The sequence below is a fragment of the Archocentrus centrarchus genome, chromosome 4 (assembly GCF_007364275.1).
Source record: "Archocentrus centrarchus isolate MPI-CPG fArcCen1 chromosome 4, fArcCen1, whole genome shotgun sequence".
Taxonomy (NCBI): Eukaryota; Metazoa; Chordata; class Actinopteri; order Cichliformes; family Cichlidae; genus Archocentrus; species Archocentrus centrarchus.
Window position 1 is genome coordinate 23,293,936 of NC_044349.1, and position 27,067 is coordinate 23,321,002.

Genomic DNA, 27,067 nt, shown 5'->3' on the forward strand with positions numbered 1-27,067 from the left:
TCGAGTCCTGCACTTTACATGACCTGAGCTCAGTACATCAGGACTAGGCCGCTAATCTTTTACAAATGCTGGGAGTCTCCATGACCGGGCCCTTGCAGAGATGGCTTAGTCAAAACATCCCCGCTGCTCCTGAACACAACCTCGGCCTCTAGCTTAATTCAAACGCTGATTAACTAACAAATACCTGCTGCTTGTTCCACAGTATTACGCAGGCCGGTGCGCTCTGCTCGGCTCCATGGAGTTTGACAGTGTGTTTGCTGTTCTGCAGAGGTGCACAGAGACCTACTGTGTAACAGGCTTTTCAGGATTTGTTGGTAAAATGATACAGGACTTGAAAAATCACTAACTAACAATTTATGCTGACAACCATAAACGGAACAGCCAAGATTTTGACCGTTTGGCCTCAATTGTGATTAAGCTGGTTGGCGGTTGCGTCATCAGTGTTTCCTGCCAGCAGATGAAAGCAAAATGAACATTTTTACCAGATGATACAGGTAGAAGTGATAATCATAAATCATGGCCTTTTGTCCAGAATCAAATTTCATTGTAGTAATCTCAACAACTCCCCAACTCCTCACACTTCCCAAGTTTCTAAGAAAGTCTTAGTTTTGCTGCCAAGCACACTTCCCATTTAAATAAATATAACTACTTGTTCTATAACTCTCTATCATTGAGAAACTGCCTCGTTTTACGACTATTTAAAACGACGTTGTTGCAGAATGTATTGTGAAATCAAACTAAATACGTGTGGTTTTGTTAGTAATTGTATGTGATAAATGATTTGAGTTTATTCTTCATTCATTTCTATGCAGCTTTGGCCAAACCGAGACTACTGCTAACATTGGGGTGGCACTAAAACTTTTCAGTTTTTCCACGTGGGAATTTTCCGTAGGCCAAATAGTTACGTTTGCAGGCATGACTGAAAAAAGTGGAAAGGTTTCTTTAAGTCATTTGTATTGTTGATAAAGCTCTGGTTAAATAGGTGGTTACACTGAAAATGTGGCCATGTGGGATCAACAAGCGTAGAGAAAAAAACCTTCTAGAAAAATAGTAGTTGCAACTCCAGTTCTACGAGTATGCAAGCAGTCTGGTGTTGTGGGGTGACCAGACGTTAGTCCCCGCATGGGTCTGCCCCTAATCTGCGGTGTTTTCATTGTCTAGGTACTCATATGTTCATGCAGAGTAATAATGGTATAGTACTTGCATCCAGCATAAATTGCCAGTATTTTTCTGTTTATTTTTATACTTTTAAAATGACAGGATACACTGGGGATAATAAATCTTACACAATTGTTCCCAAGAATGATGCTTTTTATTCCAACTTAAAAAAAAAAGTTGGAATTTCAACAATATCTATAAACTGAATGGTTTTATTTTAAGTGAAGCTTGTGCAATGATGTTCTCTAGTTTGAGGTTTGACAAAAGGCTGCAATTAAAAATGTTTAATGTATAGCTCCCAAAACCACACTTTGACGAAAGTCAACGGAACTTGTTAGCCGGACCCTTGATAGGCCTAGCTGTAAATGTAAATGCATAGTTTACCACAGCATCCACATTTACAGGGCCAGATTTGTCATTTGACACGAAAATATGGCCAATCTAGGCCACTGTAAAGATGCCAGTCTCATACAAGAGCTCTGAGCCATGAAGGAGCCCAGCGAGAGAGGCAAAGCATCAGTATATGTACACTGCAGCCTGCCAAAGTACACTCATTTAACAGCACAAAAAGACTTGCACTGAGAACCCACATGTTTATGTTAGGGATGATGTAAAATGGCTAGAATTCATATTTCACATCAAATTTCTCTTTTAAGATGGCTTCTCTCAATTTTTACGTGTAAGGAAACAAACATTTGCATTTCAAAGTTCTTCAAATAAGAATAAATTAAAAGCAAACCATTTTATGGGTTTGGAGACCATATTGGAAAACAGGTCAGGGGCGAAATGAATATTTTTTATGGTTCATAAAAGAGCTTCACAATGAATGCCAGGTTATGTGAAAGGTTTGACACATGGTACAGGCCAGAGTCCTTCGAGATTCCCTCTCTATTCAGACTCTTGCGCTCTCTGGCCAAGACCAGCCAAACAAACCACACGGCAAAAGCCAAGATTCAAATGAATAATGATTTATTTATTTCTGCTTGTTATCATCGGATTAGGCTCCTTCTCACCAAAGACTTGCCCAAGAAGCTATCGACTGGCGACCTTCACTTTTTACTTTAGTTCATCTGTTTCAAGTTCATTAATAATTAACTCAAAACTCAGAGCCAGCTTGGTACTTCCTGTTTTTTTAGAGGTATTTTAGGATTTTCTTTTCTTTATTCAGTTCACTAACTTTATGTATTTGACAGTTTCTGCAGCATGACAGCAAACCTGAAACATATAGCCACATTGAAATAATTTTGCTTTGCAGTACATAATATATGCCCCTATTTGTAATATGTAACAGATTCTCTTAGTTTATTTAAACTGAGTCAAGCATTTTAAATATTTTTGGAGTACTTAAGCTTTTTCTTATTTTATAATTCCATGTAACTGTGTGAATGAACACAATTCATCATGTTTAAAGTAGGTCCAACCCAGAGTCATTCTGGATATACATAAATTTGGCACAAGAAGTAGAGAAATTTGTGTTTGGTTGATTATTTCCTTGTTGTAACAATGCTTCTTGGCAATAAATCTTATACAGTTGGAAAGCCTTTTTATTTCCCTTTAAATTGTTCCACATTTGTAAAGAAAATGCATTTGTGGGTTGAGCAGCAGAGTTGAGTATGTTGGTTGAAAAAACTTGACAAATCCTCTTTGCCAATGCAAAACGCAGGAATCATGCACAGCCACAACAGCCTGGAACCTCCTCCTCATGCTGGTCACCAGCTTGGTCACCCACTGCTGTGGGATGGCTTCAACCAGCATTTGTCACAAGTCAGCCAATGCAGTTGTGTTGGTCACTCTGGCAGGAACAGTATGTTGAAGCTGATCCCACAAGTCAGGCCTCTCCACTCCAAAATCCTGGAGGTAGTCTCGTCGATCAGCACCTGAGGTACCAGAAGCTCAGAACAAGAGTCAATAGCAGAATAAGCTGTTTGGCATTGGCAAGAAGACTGGGGAAATTTTTCACGGGTGTAACCCACACACTCAACTCTGCTGCTCAACCTACAAATTCAGTTTCCTTTCAAATATTAACCATTTAAGGAGAAATGAATAGGCTTTCCAATGGTATAAGATTTATTGCCAATAAGCATCGATACAAGAAAGAAATAATTGACCAAACACAAATTTCCTTACTTTTTGTTACTTTAAGTTTATCCCCTTTGGTTGCGATATAGGAATTTTGGAGGAAAAAAAATTCATCTTCTGCCTACATGATCTTTTTAGGTAGGAGATGTCAGAAAATGAATACTACAGTACAATACATAAGCGTAGAAAGTGATGCACTGTGACCTGATCTGACGAAACGAGTTGCAAGATAAGTAAATTACTTTGCGTATCTAATATACAAAGTAATTTTAATGATGATATCACTGGTAGCTGATAATAGTGCTCAAACAACTAAGCAATCTCTCCCTTGTTGCTAAGAACATCCCGTGAACCCGGAAATGATCCGCAATACAGCGCTGATTCATATGTTATTTGCCTAAGGATTAACCCCTGTGACATGTGACTTGGGTCACAATTGTGTGACCGAATGGGTTCTATTGAAACTTGAGTGCTATAAGTAAAAAGGCCAAAGAAGCTCTGTTTCCTTTCCCTTTACTTTTAACAGAATCAATTTAAAGTGATAATCTGACACGATGGAAAAAGACTGTCTTGATATACAGCCCCCCAACAATCTTGTTGTTTGATGACAAAAAGCAAACACAAGTTTGTTCTACCAGTGGTACAGTCCCTAATGAGTCCTCTCTGTATGAGACATCCTAAATCTAAAATCTAGGTACGTCTGTTTCTCTAGGCGTCTTGTACAGGCTGTCATTTTTCTTTGGATTCAGGCCATCTCAATTCAGGCTCCTCATGTAATTCCAGGCTACCTTCACAATGTTCAGAGCAGGTCTCTGTGGGATTCATACCATCTGCTGCAGGATTCCTTGTTCTTATTGTCGGTGAAGCTAGAGTATGTATGTGTTTCTTCATGATTCTGATTGTATGTTTGTGGTCAGAACTTATGAATGAATTTGGGACAGATCAAACGTCTCCCTGATGGTATTAAGTTATGGATAAGAATTAAACAAAATATGTATGAAGTACACGTCATACAAAAATCACACCTTGGAAAATAAACTAGTAAATAAAATCAACACGAAATTGATCATAGGGACAATTTAGAACTTGTATTTTAAAATAATCCCAATTAAATTATGGAGCTTATAAGAATAAAAATATACTCTAAAACTTTGATTTCCTTTTTTTTGTCCATGGTTCTTATTGTTCTCTTACATAGCATTGTGAGTCTGTAGGAGATATATGATGTGTGCTGTCTTTTGTTGCAAGTGCTTTCATGTCCTCGTGCACCACATCTTTGCATCAGGATACACACTTCTCCTAATTACACAAAACTCAGTCATGTGAATCCCTCTTTATGCACTCCTATTTTGATGTTGCTGAATGTTTTTTTGGACTGATCCACATTCAGCTGGAGTTATAGGTTGCTACTCCCAAATAATTTTACAAAAGTCACGTCTCACACCGGCGGCTGACTCACACGGTGAAGGGACGCAGCGAGAGCAGAAATCATAACAAAAGGAATCTTATTACAGCCATTAAACAAGAGAAGGAAAAACACTGTAGGCCTTCAATGCTTGGACATCTAAAATGCTTACGCAGTGAGAATATATTTGCTCGTAAAGCTCTTTGATGGTGGCCCTGTCTGGTCCAATATGCGGGGCTCCTGTCTGTGTAAATACCTGTGTATTGACCTCACACCACACAAGATTAAATGTGTTTCCATAGGTGTCACTTGGTGCCATTTTGGGGTTTTAATGGGCCCCACTGTGCCTTAGTCCCTGTAACCGTGGGGGCTCAGGAGTCATGCCTTCACTTTTCAAGGGCTGGCTAACAGTGGGCTCTTCCTGAGGTTGTAGATGAGGGGTTGATTGAACTGCAGCCCCTTCATCCTCCTCACAGCGGCATTGTGGAAAATTGTTTGATGTTTCTGTGATATATAATGTCTGCTGGACTGTCCATCTCAAGTTACTTAGAGTGCGTGCTCCTGCCTCTGTATGCTCTCTGTTTTGCGAGTCTGTGTGCGTGTGTGGTTGTGAGGGGGGTGGTCTTCAATGCCAAAGCCATTGGTGAATGAGGACTCCCCACACAATAAAACAACGGTATTGCTGACTTCCTTAGGTATGTGTGGTTTGAAATTCAACACAGGTTTGCTCAGTGGAAAACCTGGGGCCCGCTCTTATTTATTCTGTATATTTATGAAAACCCCAATTCTATGGTGCCCTCTGAGTCTAGGAGGAGGAGGTCCCCAGGCCAGGTTATGGTCATTATTTAGCTGTGTTAATGTCCTTTGGTGGGACACAGCTGTGCAATAGCACATTTCCTCAGTTTTACAGAATATTAGTCGTTTTGGTTTTGTGTGTCAAAAGTGCCCACAACTGCAAAATAAACCCTTTTAGCCAAAGTTAGTTAATTAATTAAGCACAGCTGGGTTATCTCATATTATGGAGCATCATAATGGTATTTTATTAGTCAGCTTACTAACATACTCCAGCAATCAAATCACAAATAAGGCTGTGCCTAAGTGTTTCTGCTGTCAAAGCAAATTGCACACTTTAAAAAGACACCCCTCCTTTTCCTCGGAGAGCTGCATTTTCGAGCTGACTCGAAGCCCAGTCATCTTGACTGTAGCTAATATTCACTGTGGACACTGTGGAGGAGCAGTGACCCCAGCTTTAACCAGAAACTTCAAAAGCCAAAGCAATTACTATGCATGCTTTGAACATATCCTTTTCACAAAGCAACATTCCATTATTCTTCCTGCGCTACAACAACAAAAAGTTAGAAAGAAGTAGGAAGTGAAATCGGATTCCTCTTTTGGTTCCCAAAACATCTGGTTTGGCCCTCGTTTTAAACAACTAGCATCCCCTCTGAGAATAACAGAAGGTTATGTGCACTGTGTGTAGGTAACAGAATAATCATTTTCAAATGTTGCTCCATCCAAATGTGATCTAATTACCAACACTTAAGTTCAACCTCTCAGTTGGACCACCGACCATCAAGGGAGTTTTCCTCCAGACCTTTTCCTAACTATTCATTTATTTCTCCCCCACTGCTGCCTCTAAACCATTAAAAGTATACAGTAATTGCTGCAAATTGATTACTTGTTTTACAGAAGTCATATAAATCTCTTCTTTTGTCAAACTGTAATCAATGGCAGGGAGTGGCGCTGGGCGAGAAGAGGAGATAGTGTCTATCAGAAGGTCCTCGATGCCTCTGCAACATGGAGATACTTTCATGTTGTGTGGTTGAGTTTGGCCACTGTCATTTCCAAGGAATTTCCTGCCATCTGTGTTCAATCGAATTCTCTCACAGATCTGGGCTTGCTTGTAAATATTGGGTGCTGGCTGAAGAGGACTGAAGGAGTACTGTGAGGTTTGTACTGACAGCCTCTCGGGCCATAATGAAGAGGCCGCTGGCACAAGAGGGATCACTGAAGCTAACAAAGCAGCATATTATCTGGCTGTTCTGGAAAAGGATGCTTTCATACCTGAGATTACTTACATGACTTTAATTTAGGTTGGTTTAAGGTAGGTTTGCTCCACACTGAAATGTGTCTAAAAGTTCTGAACCGATTCCCTTGAAATTAACAGATGCCCGTGTTTCCAGAAAAAAAAAAAAAAAACGGTGATTCTCCCTAAATCTTCAATTTGAGATTCCTTTGTAATTTGTGCTAATTAACCTTTTAAGCTTCTGATTTGACATGAGGTTTACTGTACTTTTCAATAAAATGTATAGAAAACTGTTCAATAGACTGCCATGAAATTTGGACCAGATGTTAATGTTTCCTCTATGATTTCCTCTTGCACCATTATCACTTTGTATGATTAATTTGCTTTATAAAAGCTTCCAGTTACAACTTTTCTCAGCTGTACTGCAGCTTGCTAACATGCCAAGCAAAATGGTGAGCATTTTTCAGGAACTGTGCTAAACATCAGCATGTTACTGTTTAACTCAGATGTTTGGAAATGCACAACAGTTGGTTTAATTTGTTTTTAAAATAATTTGATACTACAAGATTGCCATTAGGTAACATGGCCTACTGACAAAGGTGCAGTAATTTCTCAGAGCACATCCCTTTACAAATTCGTGAACAATCTGATTATACACTCACTGGTCACCTTGCTAGTACTGGGTTTGGCCCCCTTTTGCTTTCAGAACAGTCTTAATTCTTTGTGGCAAAGATTCAACAAAGTGCTGGAAACATTCCTCAGAGATTTTGGTCCATATTGACACAATAGCATCACACAGTTGCTGCAGATTTGTTGGCTGCACACCCATGATGTGAATCTCCGATTCCACCACATCCCAAAGGTGCTCTATTGGATTTAGCTCTGGTGACTGTGGAGGTTATTTGATTACAGTGAACTCACTGTCATGTTCAAGAAACCAGTTTGAGATGATCTGAGCTTTGTGACACGGCACATTATCCTGGTAGAAGCAGTCATCAGCAGGTGGCTACACTGTGTTCATAAAGGTACGGACATGGTTAGCAACAATACTCAGGAAGGCTGTGGCTGGTACTAAAAGGCCCAAAGTATGCTGAGAAAATATTCCCCACACCTTTACACCACCACCACTAGCCTAACCATTGATAAGGGAGGATGGGTCCATGCTTTTGTGTGGTTTATGCTGAATTCTGACCCTACCATCTAATGTCACAGCAAAATTCAAGACTCCTTAGACCAGGCAACATTTTTCCTCTCTTCTGTTGTCCATCTTTTTAACTACTTGATCGTTGTCTCTTCTACATAGTGAGTAACAGCACATGCCTAGTAACCCACTCTAAAGTAGTCAAGCTATTTTAGTCTTGACATAGTTTCAGAACGTAATCATAATATACAAATATGTAAATCATGTTAGTAATAAAAAAATAATCATGTTCATCATCCAGTATACTAACTTAATATGCAAAATATGAAAGTAATTACAAATCTCGTATTATAGTCAGTACAGGCTTTTTTCTGTCTTAAGTTTTATTGTCATTTTAGTAACTTGAGGTTATTGCATCATGATATAAAGAAAGGTTTGATTCTATAAATCTGTCTAAAATGTTATATTACAGAAAAAAGAACCTGACATGAATCTGTCTTTTGTTTTCCTGTTGGAATCCATGCAAAACATTTCAACATTCAAATAAAGCCTTCAAATCAAATGATGTGTGTTTGTCTAAAGTTACCTTCTTAGGCCAGGCATTCTCAACACCACTGATTTATTGTGCTATTACAACAAGTGGAGGTTCATGCTGATGTTTGACGAAACGGATCTGATTTCAATATAGTTTCACAGGGACTTCTGCTGTGTTTTGATACGACTTCAGTGGGTACACAGACAAACTGAGGCCTATTGTTTAAGGAGGAAAACGCAACTTCTGCACTAAATCAAAATGTTTATTTTTTATGGCAGATTTATACACTGGTTATTCTCATGAGTGAACTCAAACAAACACACATACAAAATCACGGGCACTCAAAAATAGCCTTTACCTACAGAGGTGTGGAATGTAAAGCCTTTCAAATAACCGCTGATTTAAAACATTTTAAAGTACTTTGTAAGACTATTTATGTTCAGTTGTTCAAAATAATAACCTGATTCTACTAAGAAGTATACCAGACACACATTAAATGCTTTTTCTTAGGGTGTGGTACTTCGAGCGCTCGTCAGTCCCAAACCTCTGGACTGGCTACATCACCCTGCCAGTATTTACTGCTGCTTCCCCAAACAGAGCCACCTCTTGTCTGGCTTTGAAGCACCTCCTGATCCCATGCCGAGGTTTCAGCACTCCTGGCCAAACTCCGGGGCCATGTTGTTCACCAGCCTTGTAAAGGTGTCTGTCACTAAGCCAGGCGTCCCTGTCAGGTCTGCCAGCCAAGTGAATCACGATTTGTCAGTTTGCTGGTCGATCAAGTCGGTCTCCAGTCCTCGCTGATGCTTCGTGCACTGTTTGGCCTTTACATTTATGTGGCTTCTCTGTCAAATTATAGGATGTGGTTTGGCTCAGCGCTCCTTGTAAAACTCTGTGATTGTCTGTGATTAATCCTGGCAGTGTGCAGATTTGTGGGCAATATCTTGTTATCATAGTGATTGTCAGGAGAAAGTTGTGGCTACTTGTGGCCTTAATGTGGTTTGTTGACTATGCGCATTTTTGTTATATTAACAAATGTCCTAAAAGAGTTTGACTTGACAAAAGATATGCTTATTTCTGTGATAATCAATCAGTGCTGTGGTGTTGTGGCCCTTTCAGAGGTCAGTGTGCAAACAATGAGAGCACTATAAGACCTGTCCTCCTGTTAAAGTCTGGATTTCTGTATGCTGAGCTATTTTCTTTTTCTGTTCAGATGTCATGCTGTTTTTGCTGCTTGTGCTAATCCAATCATCCTGCTTTTAGAGGTCTTGGAAATATAAACGAATCATTTTCTAAGAATCAGATAGATCCATTTAGACAAGAAAATCTAAGTGTTGAGAAAAGTTGTGGCTTGGTCTCTGTGTCAGTTTGAAGGGAGCAAAAAGTGCATTAATTTGTACATTTTAAAAAAATAACCACAAGTCTATCATTTCTTCACATCTACAAAAATTGTAATGCATTTCTCACAATAATGACAAAACTCAGTTTCCAAAGCAAAGAAAATATAAACTTTTAACTGACTGTATTTTTATAGCACATTATGCTTCATAACAGTGCACTGAGTTATTATTCCATGTTCCCTTTTTTAATTAATTGTTTTCTTCTATTAAAAAGTGTTAGTTTTAAATGAACACATTTAAAATAACATCCAAAGTTTTGTCAGTAAAACTGATAACATATGAGCTAAATTAGTGGCTATTCTGCCATATATTTAACATTCAAACACAATATTATGCAATTTAAATTCAACTTATCTGGAATTTTAACCATTCCCAGACTTTACTTTTTTCACTGTCAGGGATCGCCTGTTCAATCTTCATTCTCAAAAAAGGCCTTGAAGGAACCACCAGTGACAATGTGCTGCCACCAGGTGGTGACATGCACAAGTGTAAACTTTTAATTATGTAAATAAGGGAGTACAGCAGAGGCAATGATTGGTTAGGATGGTTAGTAGGAGGTTGTGGAATGACATCAGGGGTGATCCCAGCCTTTCAGTGCTTCGTCCTTTGTAACATTTCAGTGTGAGTCTGTCTCTCACACATATAAAAAGAATAATGAGAGATAGGTCTGTGTACGTAGAGTCACATAATCCTAAAGCTTTCTCTCCTGTTTGGGTTTTGAATGACTCTTTTAGCAAAGACCAAAGTAGTTGGTCTTTGGGACTTGGCTGGTGCAAAGGCTGGCACTGGAATGGGGTGGGTGGGGTAGGTTGGTGGGGATGAAGATGGTGGGTTTTTGGCTGCCAACTATTTGTTTGTGTTCATGACTGCGGTTAGCACTGCTCCATTTGAAGAGCCTGGCATTATGAGGACCTCTGCTTCCCACAACATGTTCTCTCTTCTCTTAAAGACAGCAGAGCTAATCATTTATCAGCCACTGCATTTATCAGCATGGCTTAAAACTCTGCAGGCACCCAGAGGAACAACCAGCCCAGTGACGTGCAGTCAGGGGAGGCAGGTGAGGCACGGCCTCACCTGTCATCGTGGAAATATAAAATTAAAAAATAAATTAAATGGTTATATTCATTCAGTGATTTGTATTTTAAAGTTCTTTTCCATTTAACTACACCATTTTTAGATTCGTTTTTTCAAAATCGCTGAATTTTCGCATTTGCCGGTCAAATACTAAGAGACGAACGGTGAGGCACCAGCCCGGCGAGCCGCACCACGGATTGCGCAATCCGTGGTGCGGCTCAGTATAGTCATTGCCAATGACTACTAACTGTGCTGGCATGCTATGCAGTGAGACCGGATTACTTTCCCTTTGCATGTGGCTATTAAAATGTTCTAACACTTTTACTATATGAACTAAATTTCTATATTTTAGCTGGTGTATATAATGCACAGTTTTTTTTTGTTTTTTTCATTAACAACTGTATGTGTGTGTAATGCATTCTTGTGTTGAGCGATCATGAAACTGCTGCGAAGAGACACTAGGTGAGGCACGCAGTTCTCGTGCCTCATGGTAGGGGGCGCTGGTGATCCCAGGGACTCTACGACTCCTCGGCGGCAAGCTACCATAAACAGTTAGCAAGGCCAGTTAGTTTTTCCTGTTGCTTGGCCTTATGTTCAACATTGAAGATTACATAACTCAACTGAAAGAATTTTCTAAACTGGACTTTCAATCGAAGCAGAAGATAATAATTAAAGGAAGACCAACACCGGAGCTAAAAGGTTTGCTTCAGACTATGTTAATGTTAAACAAAACAACTGTTGCCAATCAAATGGTGAATAAGCTATATGTTTGTAAATCTGATGTGATGACGTCAGTGCCTCACCAGTCACGACCCTCACCGCACGTCACTGAACCAGCCATATCCACAAAGTGCTGTTTTTCAGTTTTTACTTGCATTGTACTAATAATTTCTTAATATGACTGATGTAAAGAATTTTTGTTCTTTGCTCAGACATAGTCAAAGTTTGCAGCTGGATGCCTCTAGAGCCTCTGGAGTTCCTCTTCTCTTCACTCTGAGGTTGAACCTTTGCATTTGACTTTAACGCATGTAATCTAGGGGTGTTATGTGACTAAGTTGACCATGAGAAAACAGGGACAAACAAAGATACCTGGTTTCTGAGTGGCTAAAATCAGCCAGAACCAATTGATTTTATCCTCCTGAAACTTCTCATGTCTCCTGGTACTTGTAATCTTGCTACGAAAACACTGACATTTCTGTGCTCCACCAGTAATTTAATAGAATTTTTCTTCTTCCCTCACTCCGCACCTGCTTTAAGAGGAGCTTCCTCCCTAGACGTTGTTATTTTTCATTTACTTATGCCCTCAGGTTTTCAATCATACATCCATTACTAAGCAAACAAATAAGTTCCGGGCCTATGCCGCAGACACAAATATAGACATGAGTTATGAGATTCTGAGAAGCCAGGAAAGGCTTTGGACCCTAATACACAACATCTGCACTGGACAACACGCACAACCAGAGCATCCCACCACAAAGACCCACAGTCTGTCGACGCTCACTCATATGTGCTGACCTGTCTCGTGTTGAAACGGGAATGATGGGGGAGAACCATGGCAGGTGGTGGTGTTGGGGCAGACAGGAATAAAATGATCATTATTAACTGTTTATGCGCTGAATGTTATGATTTATGGTGCCAAAGTGGGGCCAGTTGAGGTGTCACACTGGATTTCCAGAGGCATCTGTCTTGCGGTTTTGGCAGCTTGTTGTACCTTGGGTTCAGATGTTTGCATCACACTCCTCACATCCCATTTCCCTCTCTGACACCCCTTCAGCAGCCTCCCCCTGCTTTAAGTACAGTATACCTCTGATCGCTCCCCTTTCCTCTTCTTAAACCCTCTATCCATCTTCACATCTGCTTTTCATTGAGGCCTGCATGTCTCTAAAGACTTGAACGCATTAAACGCTGGCACAAGTGCAGTCTCATTCTGGCACTTAACACGGTGCTTAGGTGACTTAAAAGGGAGAGGCGAGAATTATAGAAAATGAAGTGTCACCAAAATAAAAAATCACCCCAGATTACCACCAATTACACTTAATAATCCTGTCCAGACCATCTGTTGATCAGATGGCCGACTAGTATTGTCTGTAGAGAAACAAGGACTCTAAACTGAGTCAGAGGGAGAGAGATTCATATAGAGAGACAGCAACACAGACTTTAAACTATGTAATGATGTGGTTTGATCCTTTTAGTACTGTATAGATTGGAATGCTTTGTATGGTAATGCAGTCATAATGGAGTATCTTGGAATAATAGTCATGTTGTTTCAGTAGGATTAAGTTCTGTTTGATTGAAGACATATGTCTGCTCTGCTTTATTAGTCATTTATTAGTCACTGAGGTCAGGCGAGAGTTTTTTAGCCAAGGCACAACACTGCTGAACTTGAGCATGACTCTGATCATCAGCCCCGGAGGCAGACTGAATAGGTGTACAGTTACAGCGCACCCTAACTGGCCCTGATCCCCTACGTGAAATTCATCCAGTTATGTGAAGCGTATTTAACAATCAGTGTAATCACAGTCACAGTGACCACAACCTTCCACTAAAGAGTGAGTCGTGCCCTAATTATAAGAATTATCGAGTCTGCATTCATTCATTGTTCCTGTCTATTGTCTTCATGTTCAACCTCCATGGCCACAGTGGCTACATTAATCAGCAGGGAAAGGATTAAAAAGCCCTTTCCACTCACGATCACAATGCATCTGATCTTTATAACTTTGTGTGCTGTGTTCCCAAGGGATGCTTTTTTTTTTTTTTTTTTTTTTTTTAAATGAGGAAGCATGACAAATGGATGACATCAGAACAGGCATAGTGTGGGGGTGACTGGAACCTTATTTCTCTCCACATCCTCAGCCAAAAAAATAATCAAACACGTCCCAAAACAAGTTCTCCAATAACCACGTTTATCCATTTATAATTGCAGTCTTATTTGAGTGATTAGTTCATGTATTCACATTCAATGGAGCATACGTGTTGGCTCCTTTAGTCTTATTTCCTCTCTTATACATCTCAGTGAGCTCCTCGGTTTACTGCCATTCTTTAGTGATGTGCACTGAAGGGAACGTGGTACTTTAATTATACAGGAGGCAGATTGAGCAATAGAAACCATGTGATGACATTTATGGAACAGAAGAAAGTAACAGAGTATTATTAGACATTGTTATGAAGACAGTCTGTTTCTTGTCGTTCCCAGAAGAGACATTTATTTTTTCTTTTTAGGGGTGGTGTCTTAAGAGACAGATAACAATAGACTCCTTATTTGTGCCTCTGTCTTTAGTTCGCAATGCTAACATCAGTGGCTCTTTGTTGGGATGAGCCAGCACATCTGTACATGTTCTTCGTACTGAAAACAACACTTGCCCCTAGTGGTTCTGGCACTGCCCTGCCTCTTTCTTTTTGCCTTTCTCTCTGCTCCTGCTTCCCTCCTCTCACGGCCTTACAGCATCACTCCTAATTGGGCCTGAATGTTTGCAAGTGTGTATATCAGAGGACCATCCCACCGTGCTTCATATAAAGTACGTAACAGGATTGGACACAATACTAGACTCAGTTTCCGTAGTGGGATTTTGATAGATTAAGTTCAACCTAAGGTGTGGAGTTTCCTTTTGGACAAACATATTTTTTCTATATTTAATATAGAAAAAACATTCTGTTGATTAATGAAGTCCTGTTTTAAAGTTTCAGTTTTAACATTTTGGCTGTCACCACCTTGTTTTTTCTTTTTTTTTATTTTGTTTGTTTGCTTGTTTTTTCTTTTTTTGGCACCAGAAGTAATGATATTTTGATGAGAGTGAAAATGAGCTAACACTAAGGAGCCTGGTCAGCATGGTGCATCCGTAGATGGCAGACACAGAGGCCTAAAGACCATTTGCCAAATCCCTGGCAACAGCCAGTCGCCATGGAAAAATGTGTATTCCCTAACCAGAGGCTGAGCAATTGCTGAATATCAGTGGGTAAAAAATGGCCACAAATAGAGTGCTACATCAAAAACCTCCTTGTGATTGACTTGTTTGATAGCAGAGTTTGCATGAAAGATCTCTACTTGTCTGCAAACACTCATTATTTGTTCTCTGAGCTGCAGTGAATCTTAAAAGTGTGATGCAAACCGGAAATAGAGAACATTTGCCTTAAGTAAAAGTCGTGCCTTACTACTGTAAGTGTTTGCAGCCAAGTCGGTGTCTTCCATACAACCCCATCAACCCAAGTCAAGCCAGCGGTTGATGACCTGGCACTGTGCAGGTCTGAGGTACTCTGGCGCCGGGCTGAGAATTTCACCGGCTCGCTTTCAGAACTGAACGCTATTAACACATTAACACAATTAGCAAGCAGGCCCAACTATTAGCACTAGCAAGCGATAGCAAGGGGAACCCCCATCCCCGTCTTCCTACACACAGTGGTCATCCGATCCTCTGATACCACCGGGCTGTGAATTTTTTCTGGCTAGACCCCTGCAACCTGCTGGCCAACCAAAGCAATCACAGAGATGTTTTGCAGTGCAGCACCGTGCACTTCTTTGTAGCAAATTTCACACTAGTGACTCCCATCAGCCTCCAGCAACAATTTGGCAAACATCCATGGAGTACGCACTTTTCTCCAGCGCCCGGTGGTTGCCTGGGGGGGTCACTGGCTGGTTTCTAAGTCAGTGTGAATTGGACCTACATTTTTGGAATTTCATTTACCCAGACTGGAGCATGTGCTTCTTCTATGGGCTGTTAGAGTACTTAACCTCACAGAAAGACATAATGTTTGTCAGATATTTGCATTAAAAAAGTTTCAGTGCAATAGCACAAATTAACTGAGGTGAAGCTCAGCAAATAGCTACTGCTGCCTGTGTCAGCAACCATCAGTCAGTCTGGTCATGCCCCCAGTGATGCATAAGCCTCAATATAATTTAAACAAATGAAGCACAAAAAACACGAAAGGGAAACATTGCTATAGAGAACAAAAATATTTTTGTTCCAGGCTGTAAATGTGTTTATGTCTGGTCATTTTAAAATTAGAATATGTGGGGATTAATTGGCTTTTGACGCCAGCTTCAAGTAGCCATTTTGAGGAACTGCAGGCTTTGATACTTCCATACCGGTTTAATATTTTCAGATTTTGACATTGCCCTTGTTCCTTGCTGGCGCATTTCTGTGTTCTTCCATTTAACTGCTGCATTGCCTGTGAGCTTGTGTAAAAGCCATATAGGCTCCTCACTCACACTCTGTTGAGTCCAAAACTCCACTGGATGCCTTTTCTTTGTGTCTCTTAACTATATTAATGGATTAAACAGACACACATTTCTCATTCTCAAGTGTTTTTCAGAACATAACATAAAAAAAATTCAGCCCCAGAGCCAAAGGAATGTAAAGTATGATGCATAGCTGCCTTGCTCAACAGACCAGCCATAAACTCTGCATAATCTCTGTCTCTTTCTCTCAAAGTCGCTCACGCTTTCATTCGCGCACACTCTTCATCTGTCATTCCTGTTGGATGTCTTACATTTCACCTCAGTCCCCGATGCTCGATCTGGCTTTCACCTCCTGATCAAACTAGGCTCTAACACATAATGAAATGCTCTACACTGAATTACCATAGCACATTCAATATAAACTGATTTTAGTATTGGATTCTGTCCAAGCCACCATATGGCTGAGGAGCCTGCTGTTTCTCCCAACCAGAGCATGACTGATTCTGTTAGTGTCACAAAGCTCTAAATCACTGGAGCGCTAAGTCCCTGCAGTGAGAGGATCAAGACCTTTAACACTCATGAAACACTTTGACTTTAATGTCCTGGAGAAACTCAGAAGGTGTCTTTGGTATCGAGACACCCGAGTCCACTTAGTTGCAACACTTGGATACAGGACTACTTAAACAACACTTGGATATAACTATTGGACGCAGGCGCAAGATCAAAATGGTTTATTTATTTCAATATATATGTATAATATATATGTATATATTTTACATCTTTTAGGAAATATTCTTGCCTAGCTATACATGAGCAAGGAAATGGGCTCTTTTGTCCAATACTCCCATGAAATCTCATGCAAACTCCTAGATAACCCCACAGGAACTTAAATATCTGTATGTATTTGTAACTTCTGCTGAAAGAACACAAATTGGAACAAACAAAGCAAACAAACTGCTAAATGGGATTAAAACATAAAGTTCATCAGGAAAGATACCAAGGTTAATAGGTTACCTTTCCTGGACTATGCTGTGCTCACTGCGGAAGATGGAAGCCTCAACATTATACAGACCACATGCACAGACCAGTACCTACTCTTTGACTCCCACCGTCCACTAGAACATAAACTTGGGGGGATCAGGATCCTGCAACACCAGGCGGAAAACGTTACCTGTAACGCAAAGGGGAAAGAAAAGGAACACACATGTGTGTAAAGAAAGCTCTTAAAATGTGATTATCCCAACTGAGCTTTCATCATATCAGCAAAGATGCACAAGAAAGAAGGTCAGACACCAACTAGAAATAAAGTGACAAATGGAACAACATTGTCTTCCCTTATGTAGCAGGTTTGTTAGGGGAACTCAGGAGAATTTTCTCCAAGCATGACATCCCAGTGAACTTCAGACCCAGCCACAACCTAAGACAAAAACTGGTGCATCCCAAGGCCAAAACTCCCAAACACAAGCTAAGCAACATGTGCAGTATGCTGTGCAGTGCAGTGGGGAGTGCTCTGACTTCGACAAAGGGGACAACCCCACAATGGTTTAAATACCTAGAACTCTCCACCTTTTAGTTTTAGAACTGAAGAAACATCTTGGATGAGAGGTAAAATGTCTTCAAAAACTTAAAGAAGTCCAGTTGCCTTCTTTTTCAAGATCTTGAGACTAGCAAGGAATTTCTTTCATGAGCTGCTGGTGATCAAAAATGGAGCTAGAAGGAGAGTGAATGTTAGTCTTACCTTCATCCGGTGGTAACAAAGTAAAACCTCCAAATGGATGGTAATTCTTGCACATATGCTGAATATATATAAAAAGACAATTTCTGCCTTCGTCTGTTTTGTGTTTACAGCTGTTTCATGCTCCAGTTGGCTAAAAAACAAATTAGCCCTGCCTGATGTACAACCCCCCAGTTCTGAAAAAGTTGGGATCCTGTATAAAAACAAAATGTAATCTTATAAAACTATATTTTATTCACAATAGAACATAGAAATCATATGAAGTGCTTAAACTGAGAAAATGGACCATATTAAAAAAAAAACAAGGTCATTTTGAATGTGATGGCAGCAACACGTATCAAAAAAGTTGGTACAAGATCATATTTACCACTGTGTAGCATTCACTCTTCTTTTAACAACAGACCATAAACTTCCAAGATGCTGGACTCTCCAGGGAGGAATGTTGCCAGATAGTCCGTCTCCTCTTTAGTCGAGAGGATGTGGTGCCCATGTTTTCCAAAAAAGAATTTCAGATTTCGATTCATCTGACCACAGAACAGTTTGCTACTTTGTATCAGTCCATTTTAAATGATCTTTGGTCCAGAGAAGACTGCAGCGTTTCTGGAATTTGTTCTCACATGGCTTCTTCTTTGCATGACGGAGCTTGGACCTGTATTTGTGAATGGCACAGTGAACTGTGTTCACATACAGTGATTTCTGGAAGTGTTCCTGAGCCCATGCAGTGATTTCCATGCCTGTTTTTAATGCAGTGCCCCCTGATAGGCTGAAGATCAAGGGCCAGCATTTCCAAAATTGGGTTTGTCAATGTAGAGTTAAAAACAGGGGCATCTATGTTAATAGACTGTTGAATGTTTTTCTGCACAGTTTTTTATTTATTGAGAAAAAACACCTTAACACCTTCAGCCACACAAAAACTTCAGCAGATAAATATAAAATGTTTTCCTATACACACATCATGTTTTAAAAAGTATTCAGTCCTAATAGAAGGCTTGGTATTTTGGAAAATAGTTGTAAAATCAAGTAAGACTCTGATGTCTGGCAATAAATACTTATCCAAGTGGATAAAGAGTCATGGTAAAAAAGAAAGTGCACCCTCTTTCAGTTCTAAGGTTTTTACCTATCAGGACATAATATAATAAAAAAAAATCATTTGCTCCTCCTTACCAGGTCTTAAAATTAAATAATACAACCTCAAACGAACAAAAAACTTTGCATATTTCACAGTGACTTTATGTATTTAGCAAAAACTAAGCCAAAATGCAGAAACAGTATGTGAAACATTAAGTATACCCTTATTCCTTACACAGAAATTAAGAGGGTAGCAGCAGCAGCCGGATGCATCTCAGCACAAACACTTCATACCAGCTGTTAAGCATGATGGTAGAGGGGTGATGATTTGGGCTTGTTTCACAGCCACAGGACCTTGGGCACCTCGCATTCATTGAGCCAACCATGAAGAGTATTCTAGAGTAGAGCTTGGCCAAAATTGGGTCATGACACAGGACAATGGTCTCAAGCACAGCAGCAAATCTACAACAGAATGGCTGAAAAAGGAAAGAATCAAGGTGTTGCAATGACCTAATCAAAGTCCAGACCTCAACCTGACTGAAATGCTGTGGTGGGACCTTAAAAGAGCTGTTCATAAAAAAATGTCCGCAAACCTCAATGAACTGAAGCAATGCTGTAAAGAAGAGGGAGCCAGAATTCCCCCACAATGATGTGAGAGCCCGATAAAGTCACACAGAGAATGATTACTTCAAGTTATTGCTCCTAAAGCTGCTACTAGAACAGGGGTGGGCAAACTTTTTGGCTCTGGGGCCACATTGACTTTTTGAAATTTGACAGACAGACCAGGCCAGCACCAGATGCATCCATCCATCCATTCGCTTCCGCTTATCCTGTTCAGGGTTGCAGGGGGGCTGGAGCCTATCCCAGCTATCATAGGGCGAGAGGCGAGGTACACCCTGAACAGGTCGCCAGCCTGTCACAGGGCTAACACAGAGAGACAAACAACCTTTCACACTCACATTCACACCTAGCCAGTTAACCTAACCCCAATTAACCTAACTTTGGAATGTGGGAGGAAACCGGAGTACCCGGAGGAAACCCACGCAAGCACGGGTTGAACATGCAAACTCCACACAGAGAGAGGGAGAGGCCTGGGCCAAGGTGGAATCGAACCCAGATAGTATTCTAATTGTGAGGCAGCAGTGCTACCCACTGCGTCACTGTGCTGCCAGATGCATACATATAAAACATAAAAAAGGCATTACATTTACTTTTAGTGGGAACAGTGTTATTTTTGCCAGTGCATCGAAGTGTGGTGTTAGTTTTGTTGTAGCAATTCTCAGAATTCTTGACATCAGTCATAATTATATGATTTGATTTGGGCAATTCTGTACCAATCTTCGGAAGGTACTAAATTATGGGATGTACTTAGTTTTTCCCACAGTGCCTCTGCATTTTGCCTTAGTTTAGTTTAATTTTTGGCTTAGTAAATGATGACATGATTTAACATGTCATGTTCTGGTTGTTTATCCCAGGTTGTATTTACCTAATTATATAACTATCTATATATATATTTTATTATGTCCTGATGTATAAAACCTTAGAAGTGACAGAGGGTGTACATTCTTTTTTACCATGACTACATCCAAAAAGGCCGCCCTCCCAAACAGAGTATGTATTTTCAGCCTGTTATTACAAAGCAATCTTAAGACAAATTATCATTGTTTTTAGATAATTATCTTTTCTAGTTTTAATGAATTTACATTAAATTTTACATTACATTTTTCCTGCAAGCATTAGTATTATGAAACAGAGTAAGGAGCATTGTTTTATATTCCTTATTATATTTATTGGACCACCTGGTATGAATCTGTATTTTTTTATTAAAGGCTGGTGACTATGATGTGTGAGAGAGAGCATGTGCATTCAGTCAAAGCCTGATTGATCGACCGCCAATCCAAAAAGTACACGGACAGTAAGGGCCTAATTATAAGATCTCTAATGATGTTAGTCATCTCCATTCTGATTCATGTTACTTCTGGCCATTCTTATTAAATTTACTTCTGACTTGAGGCAGGGAAATACTTGGGTTCACATCATCGGGCCTCGAAAGTTTCATACAGAAACTCATTTGTATACACTAACTGGTGAGATGCTCAGCCAACAAATAGTAAAAAGAAACCAAAAAAAACAAAAACAAAAAAGAGCAATCCAGAATATGATAAACAGAGTGATTTGTATGCTTAAAAACAGACGAGAGCTGAAATACATCTTGCCTTCTGTTAACAGTTTTGAGTGAAAGCAGCGTTGTTCCCGAGGTCCCTTGGCGATGCTGCACTGTTTGCGTTGCTCGCTTTGCCTTTTCTCTACTTCTTTGTGTTTCTGCTGTGACCCGCGAAAAGACAAATGCAGTGGAGACTTTGGACTCATCAGCTGTAGGAAGGATATATAAAAATATGTTTGTTAAACTGAGGATAACATTGCCACAATGTACCCTTGTTTTCCCTTCTCTTTTGTTCATTCTTATAATCTTTTTCCCATTTTCTAAAATATTCCCTCCCTTTCTCTCCTCTATTGTTTACCCTTTCTTTCCATCTGTTACTCATGTTGTACTAGCTTTCTTACTCTATCCTTTTTTCATAAATCCTTAATTTTGCATAATATATTTCACTACATTTAGTTAATTTTCCCCCTTGTATCCATGTTTTTTTTTCCTGGACTTTTTTAATGTTTTCTTTCACATACAGAATATTTGGTTGGCTTTATTAATGATGGCTTATAGTGTGTGATAACATTATCAGTAACATTGTTAGCAGAAAATTAAATTTGAGAAATTGAGTTAAGAAACTTGGAACAGGGGACACGTAGTCGCCTGCACACAAGTGTGTGGGGATATCAGCTTACCCTTCAAAAACATTTCCTCATACACTGAGGCCTTCCTTCTCTCACATCATCTATCTCTTATTTTCTTTATTATAGTTATGGTCACGTTCATAAAGTATCTAATCTTCATCAGAAAAAAAAAAATCAGGATAGAATAAGAAATTTTTTTAAAAAAACTTAGGATTACTATCAGATGTCTTGTGTTTTTGCCCAAAGAAGAAAACACTGCATTTGAACAAAATAAGTAAATACAGATGAAGAATCAGCACTTTGTAATTTGGTAACACATTTATCATTTCATCTTTTTTTTTTTTAACCAAACAGGCCGTTTTAAGATATTAAACATTCATTTGGTCTAAATAACTCTTGTAGCAGTTATGCTCCTTTTACTTTGACTTCAGTGCCTTTGACTTTTTATATAAACTCACTGATTACTTACACCAGAATTGTTACAAAATGAAAATTTACCAATTAAAAGAAATAAATGAATGTGGTCAAAATTTTCAGAAGACAATTGATTATGTACAGTTAAAATGACTGAATAGTTTTTTTTCATTAAAGGTCATGAAAGACAGAGCAGTTTCACTTTATTTGGCTGGAATACAATTTTTTAATCACTTCAGTAATAATATCTGATGTTATTCTTACTGCCACCACTTGGATATTGTCAAAGAGCTCTCTGTGTAGATGCAGTGATAGTTAAGGCAGCCAACAATTATTCCTCGAGAGAATATTCATAATGTAATAGAGTTTCAACATGTCCGTGATGGCATGGATCCCATTGTAAACTGATTATTTTCAGCTGGCTGTTTTTTCAGGTTGGTCAGCAGATCACTGAGTGGGATTTCTTTAGCCAACGTTTAATTTGAGAGTAGCACTAGGTCACTGTTCTGCTAGCAAAAACCATATGATAAAAACTGTGAATTTATATAAACAGTGTGTAATTTGTAAAATTAACAGGTTGGTGATATTATTCCTGTCCTTTTCCAGTCAATGGGACCTACTGCTCAGAGAAGGATGCAAATACTGAGCTGGACGATGTCGAGGGCACCCTGATGCAATGTGGGCAGAGCTTGCCGCTGCCAACGGGTGGTCATTCAGAGGGGCTTTACCCCCAGAGCCTCCACTGCAGCAGACCTACACCTGACCTTCTTCTGCAGGACGGGCCTCACCGAGACACCAGGTGAAGTGTCACCCTTATTCCTGTTTAATATCATATTTTTCCACTTCCAGTTCTGAATGTTTCCTGTTTGGCATAGTATTACTAACAATATGCAGGTACAATATGGTTCTCATTATGCTTGCTATTGTGAATCAGTTGCACACATATGTTGCTGGAAAGCATTACCCAACGGCCTCATAAAACACACTGAAGTACAACATTTATGCTACACTAATGCAATTCCTCCGTGTGCAAATTGTGACTACTGTTGGTCAAGGCAGAAGTAGATTTGTCCTCCTTCTCCTTTCTTTGTCTCTCTTCTTAGCCATCCGGCTAAAAGTGCTTCTGGACAGACTTTTATTTCTCTCATATTGTCTTTCAATATTTTCACTACAACCAAAGAGGAAATGAGGCTACTGAATAGAAAAAGAAGAGGGGTCAAGTCTTTATTAACAACAATGATGACAAGGCCTGCCAGTGGCTTTCTCCAGTCCTACCTGGTATTAGTCCTGTTTTTTCCTGGGTGTGCTCCGGGGAAGAGACAAAGATGACAGACCGGGGAAAAGAGAGCTCTTCTCACATCACTCAGGGGCTTTGGACAAAATCCATAATGAGCCAACTGACAGGAATGATTATGTAGGAGATCACAGCAACGCATGGAGAAACATGACCTGGGCTCCCCATTCAGCAGGGCAAAGATTCCCACCATAATACACAGTATTGTAAATGGTGACCCTTCATAGGCTTCAATTATACCACCAAAACAGGTGACTCCCTATTTATCCCCACTGTTGGGTTGGGTTTAACCCCTTTGTGTCATCAAAGCCTGTCAGATGGACGCACCAGCAAGTGGCCTCTCAGTCTCAGTCACCGTCCAGCCCTCCCCCTCACGCTATTCTTAGTCTTAAATGCCCATTCATATCTTTTCACTACAAGAAGATCCTGTTTCGTTTATTCATAAAAACACTTTGGATCATCAGCAATTTATACTACCCCTCTGTTACTGTTTGCGTGTCATGGCCTACACAGTGTTAACATTTGTTTATGAATATAAGGTTTAGCTAAAAATATTTTAGGTTAGTGGGACTCTTTCAGTATTACATGATTTTCATTTAAACTGAAAGAAAGATTGGAGGATGAAGACAGAACTTGACTGTGTTGTTGGTGGGAAGGATGAACCAGCCTGTCTCTGTCAACGGCCACTGAAATAATAACACTCGCAATCTCTTTGTATTTTTCTTCCCGCAGATCCTCCTCTGCCTTCGAGAGGACCCTACCGGGGGCCTCACCCAGGCTGGGCTGTGGTGCCAGCGGGGCTCACTCTTACCCGGTCAAACAGGAGAGTTCAATGGGCTACAAGATCTCCAGTGCGGCGTCTCCATCTCAGGCTGGGTTTCAGGCCCACAGGGCAGGCCAAGTTTTGGAAGTGGCCAGGGATGAGATGATTGGATCACTGCATGTTAGCAACAATGGTAATGGCGTATCTGCAGTGAGCGGCGTAGGTAGTGCTGTGCCAGGAGACACAGTACAACCGTTTAATAATGAAGATGGCTCCTCCCCACTGGCTTTGTCTCCAATTGGCTCCCGTCATTCAGCGCGGCTGCTCAGTGCTAGCAGTCTGAAGAGACGCTGCCTGTCCCTGGCCTCGCAAACCACCGCCACTGCTGCCACAGGTTCCCCATCAGCTGTTGGCACTCCTTCTGAGGAGATCAATATCACCGCAATCATCTGCTCCTCCTCCCAGATGTCGATGGTCGCCTGCGTCAACGGGTTCCGTGCTAACCTCTCACCCAGCCACACCAGCAGCGCCGGCTTCTCTTCCTCCTCCTCCTCCTCTTCTGCTTCCCCACCCTCTAACTCGTGCTCACGGGAAGCCCCCCAGAGGCCCCCACCACACAGCAGCCCCCAGCAGGCCGCACTACAGGAGAGTTGTCAGCTGTCCTCACCTGCCACCTGCCTGCTGTCTCTTTCCTCCTCCTCGTCCTCTTCTTCAGTGTCATTAGGTGAGCCAGAGCAGGGCCAAGGGCAGAGCCTGGGGCTGTGTGAGGAGCAGAGCTCCATGCTGCAGGGGCGTGGGGCTGGAGGAACAGCTGAGGGAGGAGTGGGAGGAGGTGGAGGCTCAGACGGGTTGGGGCTACTGATGAGTGGGGCCCTGATGAGTGGGGCCCTGATGTCTGGGACGCTGCATTCGGGGCCTCAAGGTGGGGGTCTCACAGATGGGGCCCAAAGATCTGGTGCTGCCCTCAAGCAGGAACCTCTCGATGACTTCTCTCCCAGCGAAGACAAACTCTTTCAACACCACTATCATCATCACCATCACTTGAGTGGGCGCAATGGGAATCTTCGTCACGCTCACCACCCACCTCGATCTGCCATGCCTCCGCCTTACCACTTGCACCAATATGTGGGGCCCACTCCCAACGGTCCGCTACATCATCAGAGCCAGCAGACAGCTCCGACCTCTTCCCTGGGACTCAAACCAACCTCTGGAGGTCTTACGGGGACCCAAACAGCCCCTGAGCTAGAAGAAGTCGGAGGAGGAGGAGGAGGAGCACTGGTGGATAAACAGGTGTGTCGCTGGATTGACTGCAGTGCTGCTTTTGAGCAGCAGGAGGAGCTTGTGAGACATATTGAAAAGGTCCACATCGATCAACGCAAAGGTGAGGACTTCACCTGTTTCTGGGCTGGCTGCATTCGGCGCTACAAGCCCTTCAATGCACGCTACAAGCTGCTCATTCACATGAGGGTCCATTCTGGAGAGAAACCCAACAAGTGTATGGTGAGTCCTCATAAACCATATAATTCTTCTCCCGCCACAGGCTACAAGGCCAAATGATTCAAAACATATACACTGAATATTGTTAAAAATCCCCTTGTGGTCAGTTTTCTTACTTTTTCTGACTGTATTCGGTTGTATTTATTAGTTTAATATGAATCCAGTTTATCTCATAATTGCAACCATCTGTGATCTTTTCTTTTGTGTAAATTAAACACAAGCACATATTTCACAACATAATACAGTACGTCAAAATGATTTTTCTCACAAAGATACATGTGTCCAAAAAAAAAAAAGGGACTGGCCTTGCTTCACTGCTGATTAAGTTTCAACAGAAACTCTTATTTTGTTTTGGTTGAGAAACAGTTATGATTGTAATTCCTGTATTTTAAGTGGAACATACAAAAAAAAAAGAAAAAAAAAAGTTTTTCTTCCACTGAAGATGTGAAATGCTGTAAGGGTAGCACTACTTCATCAGCATAAATAGATCTGTGGCTGTTTTCTTTACAGGTGAGGCTCGAGTTGCGCAAATCAACACACTAATCAATGTCAAGCTGTCACCTCCCCACATCCCACGTTCAGGAATGGAAAATGCCCTCCAACCTAAAAAAAAAAATGATTTAAGTCCAAATACACAATTAGTCCACAATTTGTGTAGCAAGAAGCCATGTTTATTTTCACGAGCACTTTGTTTTTTGAGAAGGGATTCAGATCATGAAAAGCCAACACATATGGTTAACATAACCAAACAATGCCCACACTTGATCCTTTTAAATGGGAGCTTTAAATATTTAGCTGTCCCACAAGTATTAAGTGAATTGGATTCCTATCCAAGCCAAACATGAGGAGAAATGTAGTAGTCTGGAGAAGTGAGACACAGAGGGCTCGTCTGTAACATTCGCCTGTCTTGCTCAATTCGCGGCTTCACAAAAAGCTCCCTGCGAGGAGTGGTGCTCTTCAGGTTGAGGAATTCATCCAAATCCTAACGCTAATTGAAAAAAAAAAAATTATTATATTTCTACAGCACCTGGTTTTCCATATCCAGACCTTTTTTTCCTAAAAAGAACATTGGTTTGCAAAATGAATCGAGGTGAGAGTCTTGTTTTGCCCTTCTTTAGCGCTGATTAAGACATTCACGTTGAATCTGACTGATTCTCGTGCTTACTAACACACATCTGCTGACTGAAGGCAAAAAGGCACAAGCTCAACTGTTCCTGCTGTTCTCCCTGCTTTGCGTCACTCTGGGGTATTAGTGTTTCTGCTTCCTTGGCTCAGTGAAAATTTGGAAGTAATTTGCTGTTCGTGCCTAAACTGTTAATTCAGCTTTAGGATCGCGTTGTATTACAGGCTTTCATGTGTCCTTTTTTGTTGTTGTTGTTGTTATTGTTGCTCATTAAAGTGATGTGTGTTTGTACAGCAGGGACAGCAAGTCTGGGTGACACACAGCAGATTTATGCTTTTCGGATAGATGCGTATAAATGTGCGCGAGTGTGTTTTTGGAGATGTTTGCCACAT

The 27,067-nt window shown here is 40.7% G+C and overlaps 1 protein-coding gene across 1 annotated transcript in view; it reads left to right on the plus strand.

Moving 5' to 3' along the window:
- The first annotated feature begins 17,256 nt into the window (after positions 1–17,256).
- The window catches only part of glis1b (GLIS family zinc finger 1b), a 52,639-nt gene continuing 42,828 nt past the window's right edge, over positions 17,257–27,067 (plus strand). Inside the window, exons 1-3 of the mRNA XM_030727238.1 lie at positions 17,257–17,272; positions 22,605–22,797; positions 24,025–25,555. Coding sequence (XP_030583098.1) covers positions 17,257–17,272; positions 22,605–22,797; positions 24,025–25,555 — 1,740 coding nt within the window. The remainder of the gene's footprint in view (positions 17,273–22,604; positions 22,798–24,024; positions 25,556–27,067) is intronic.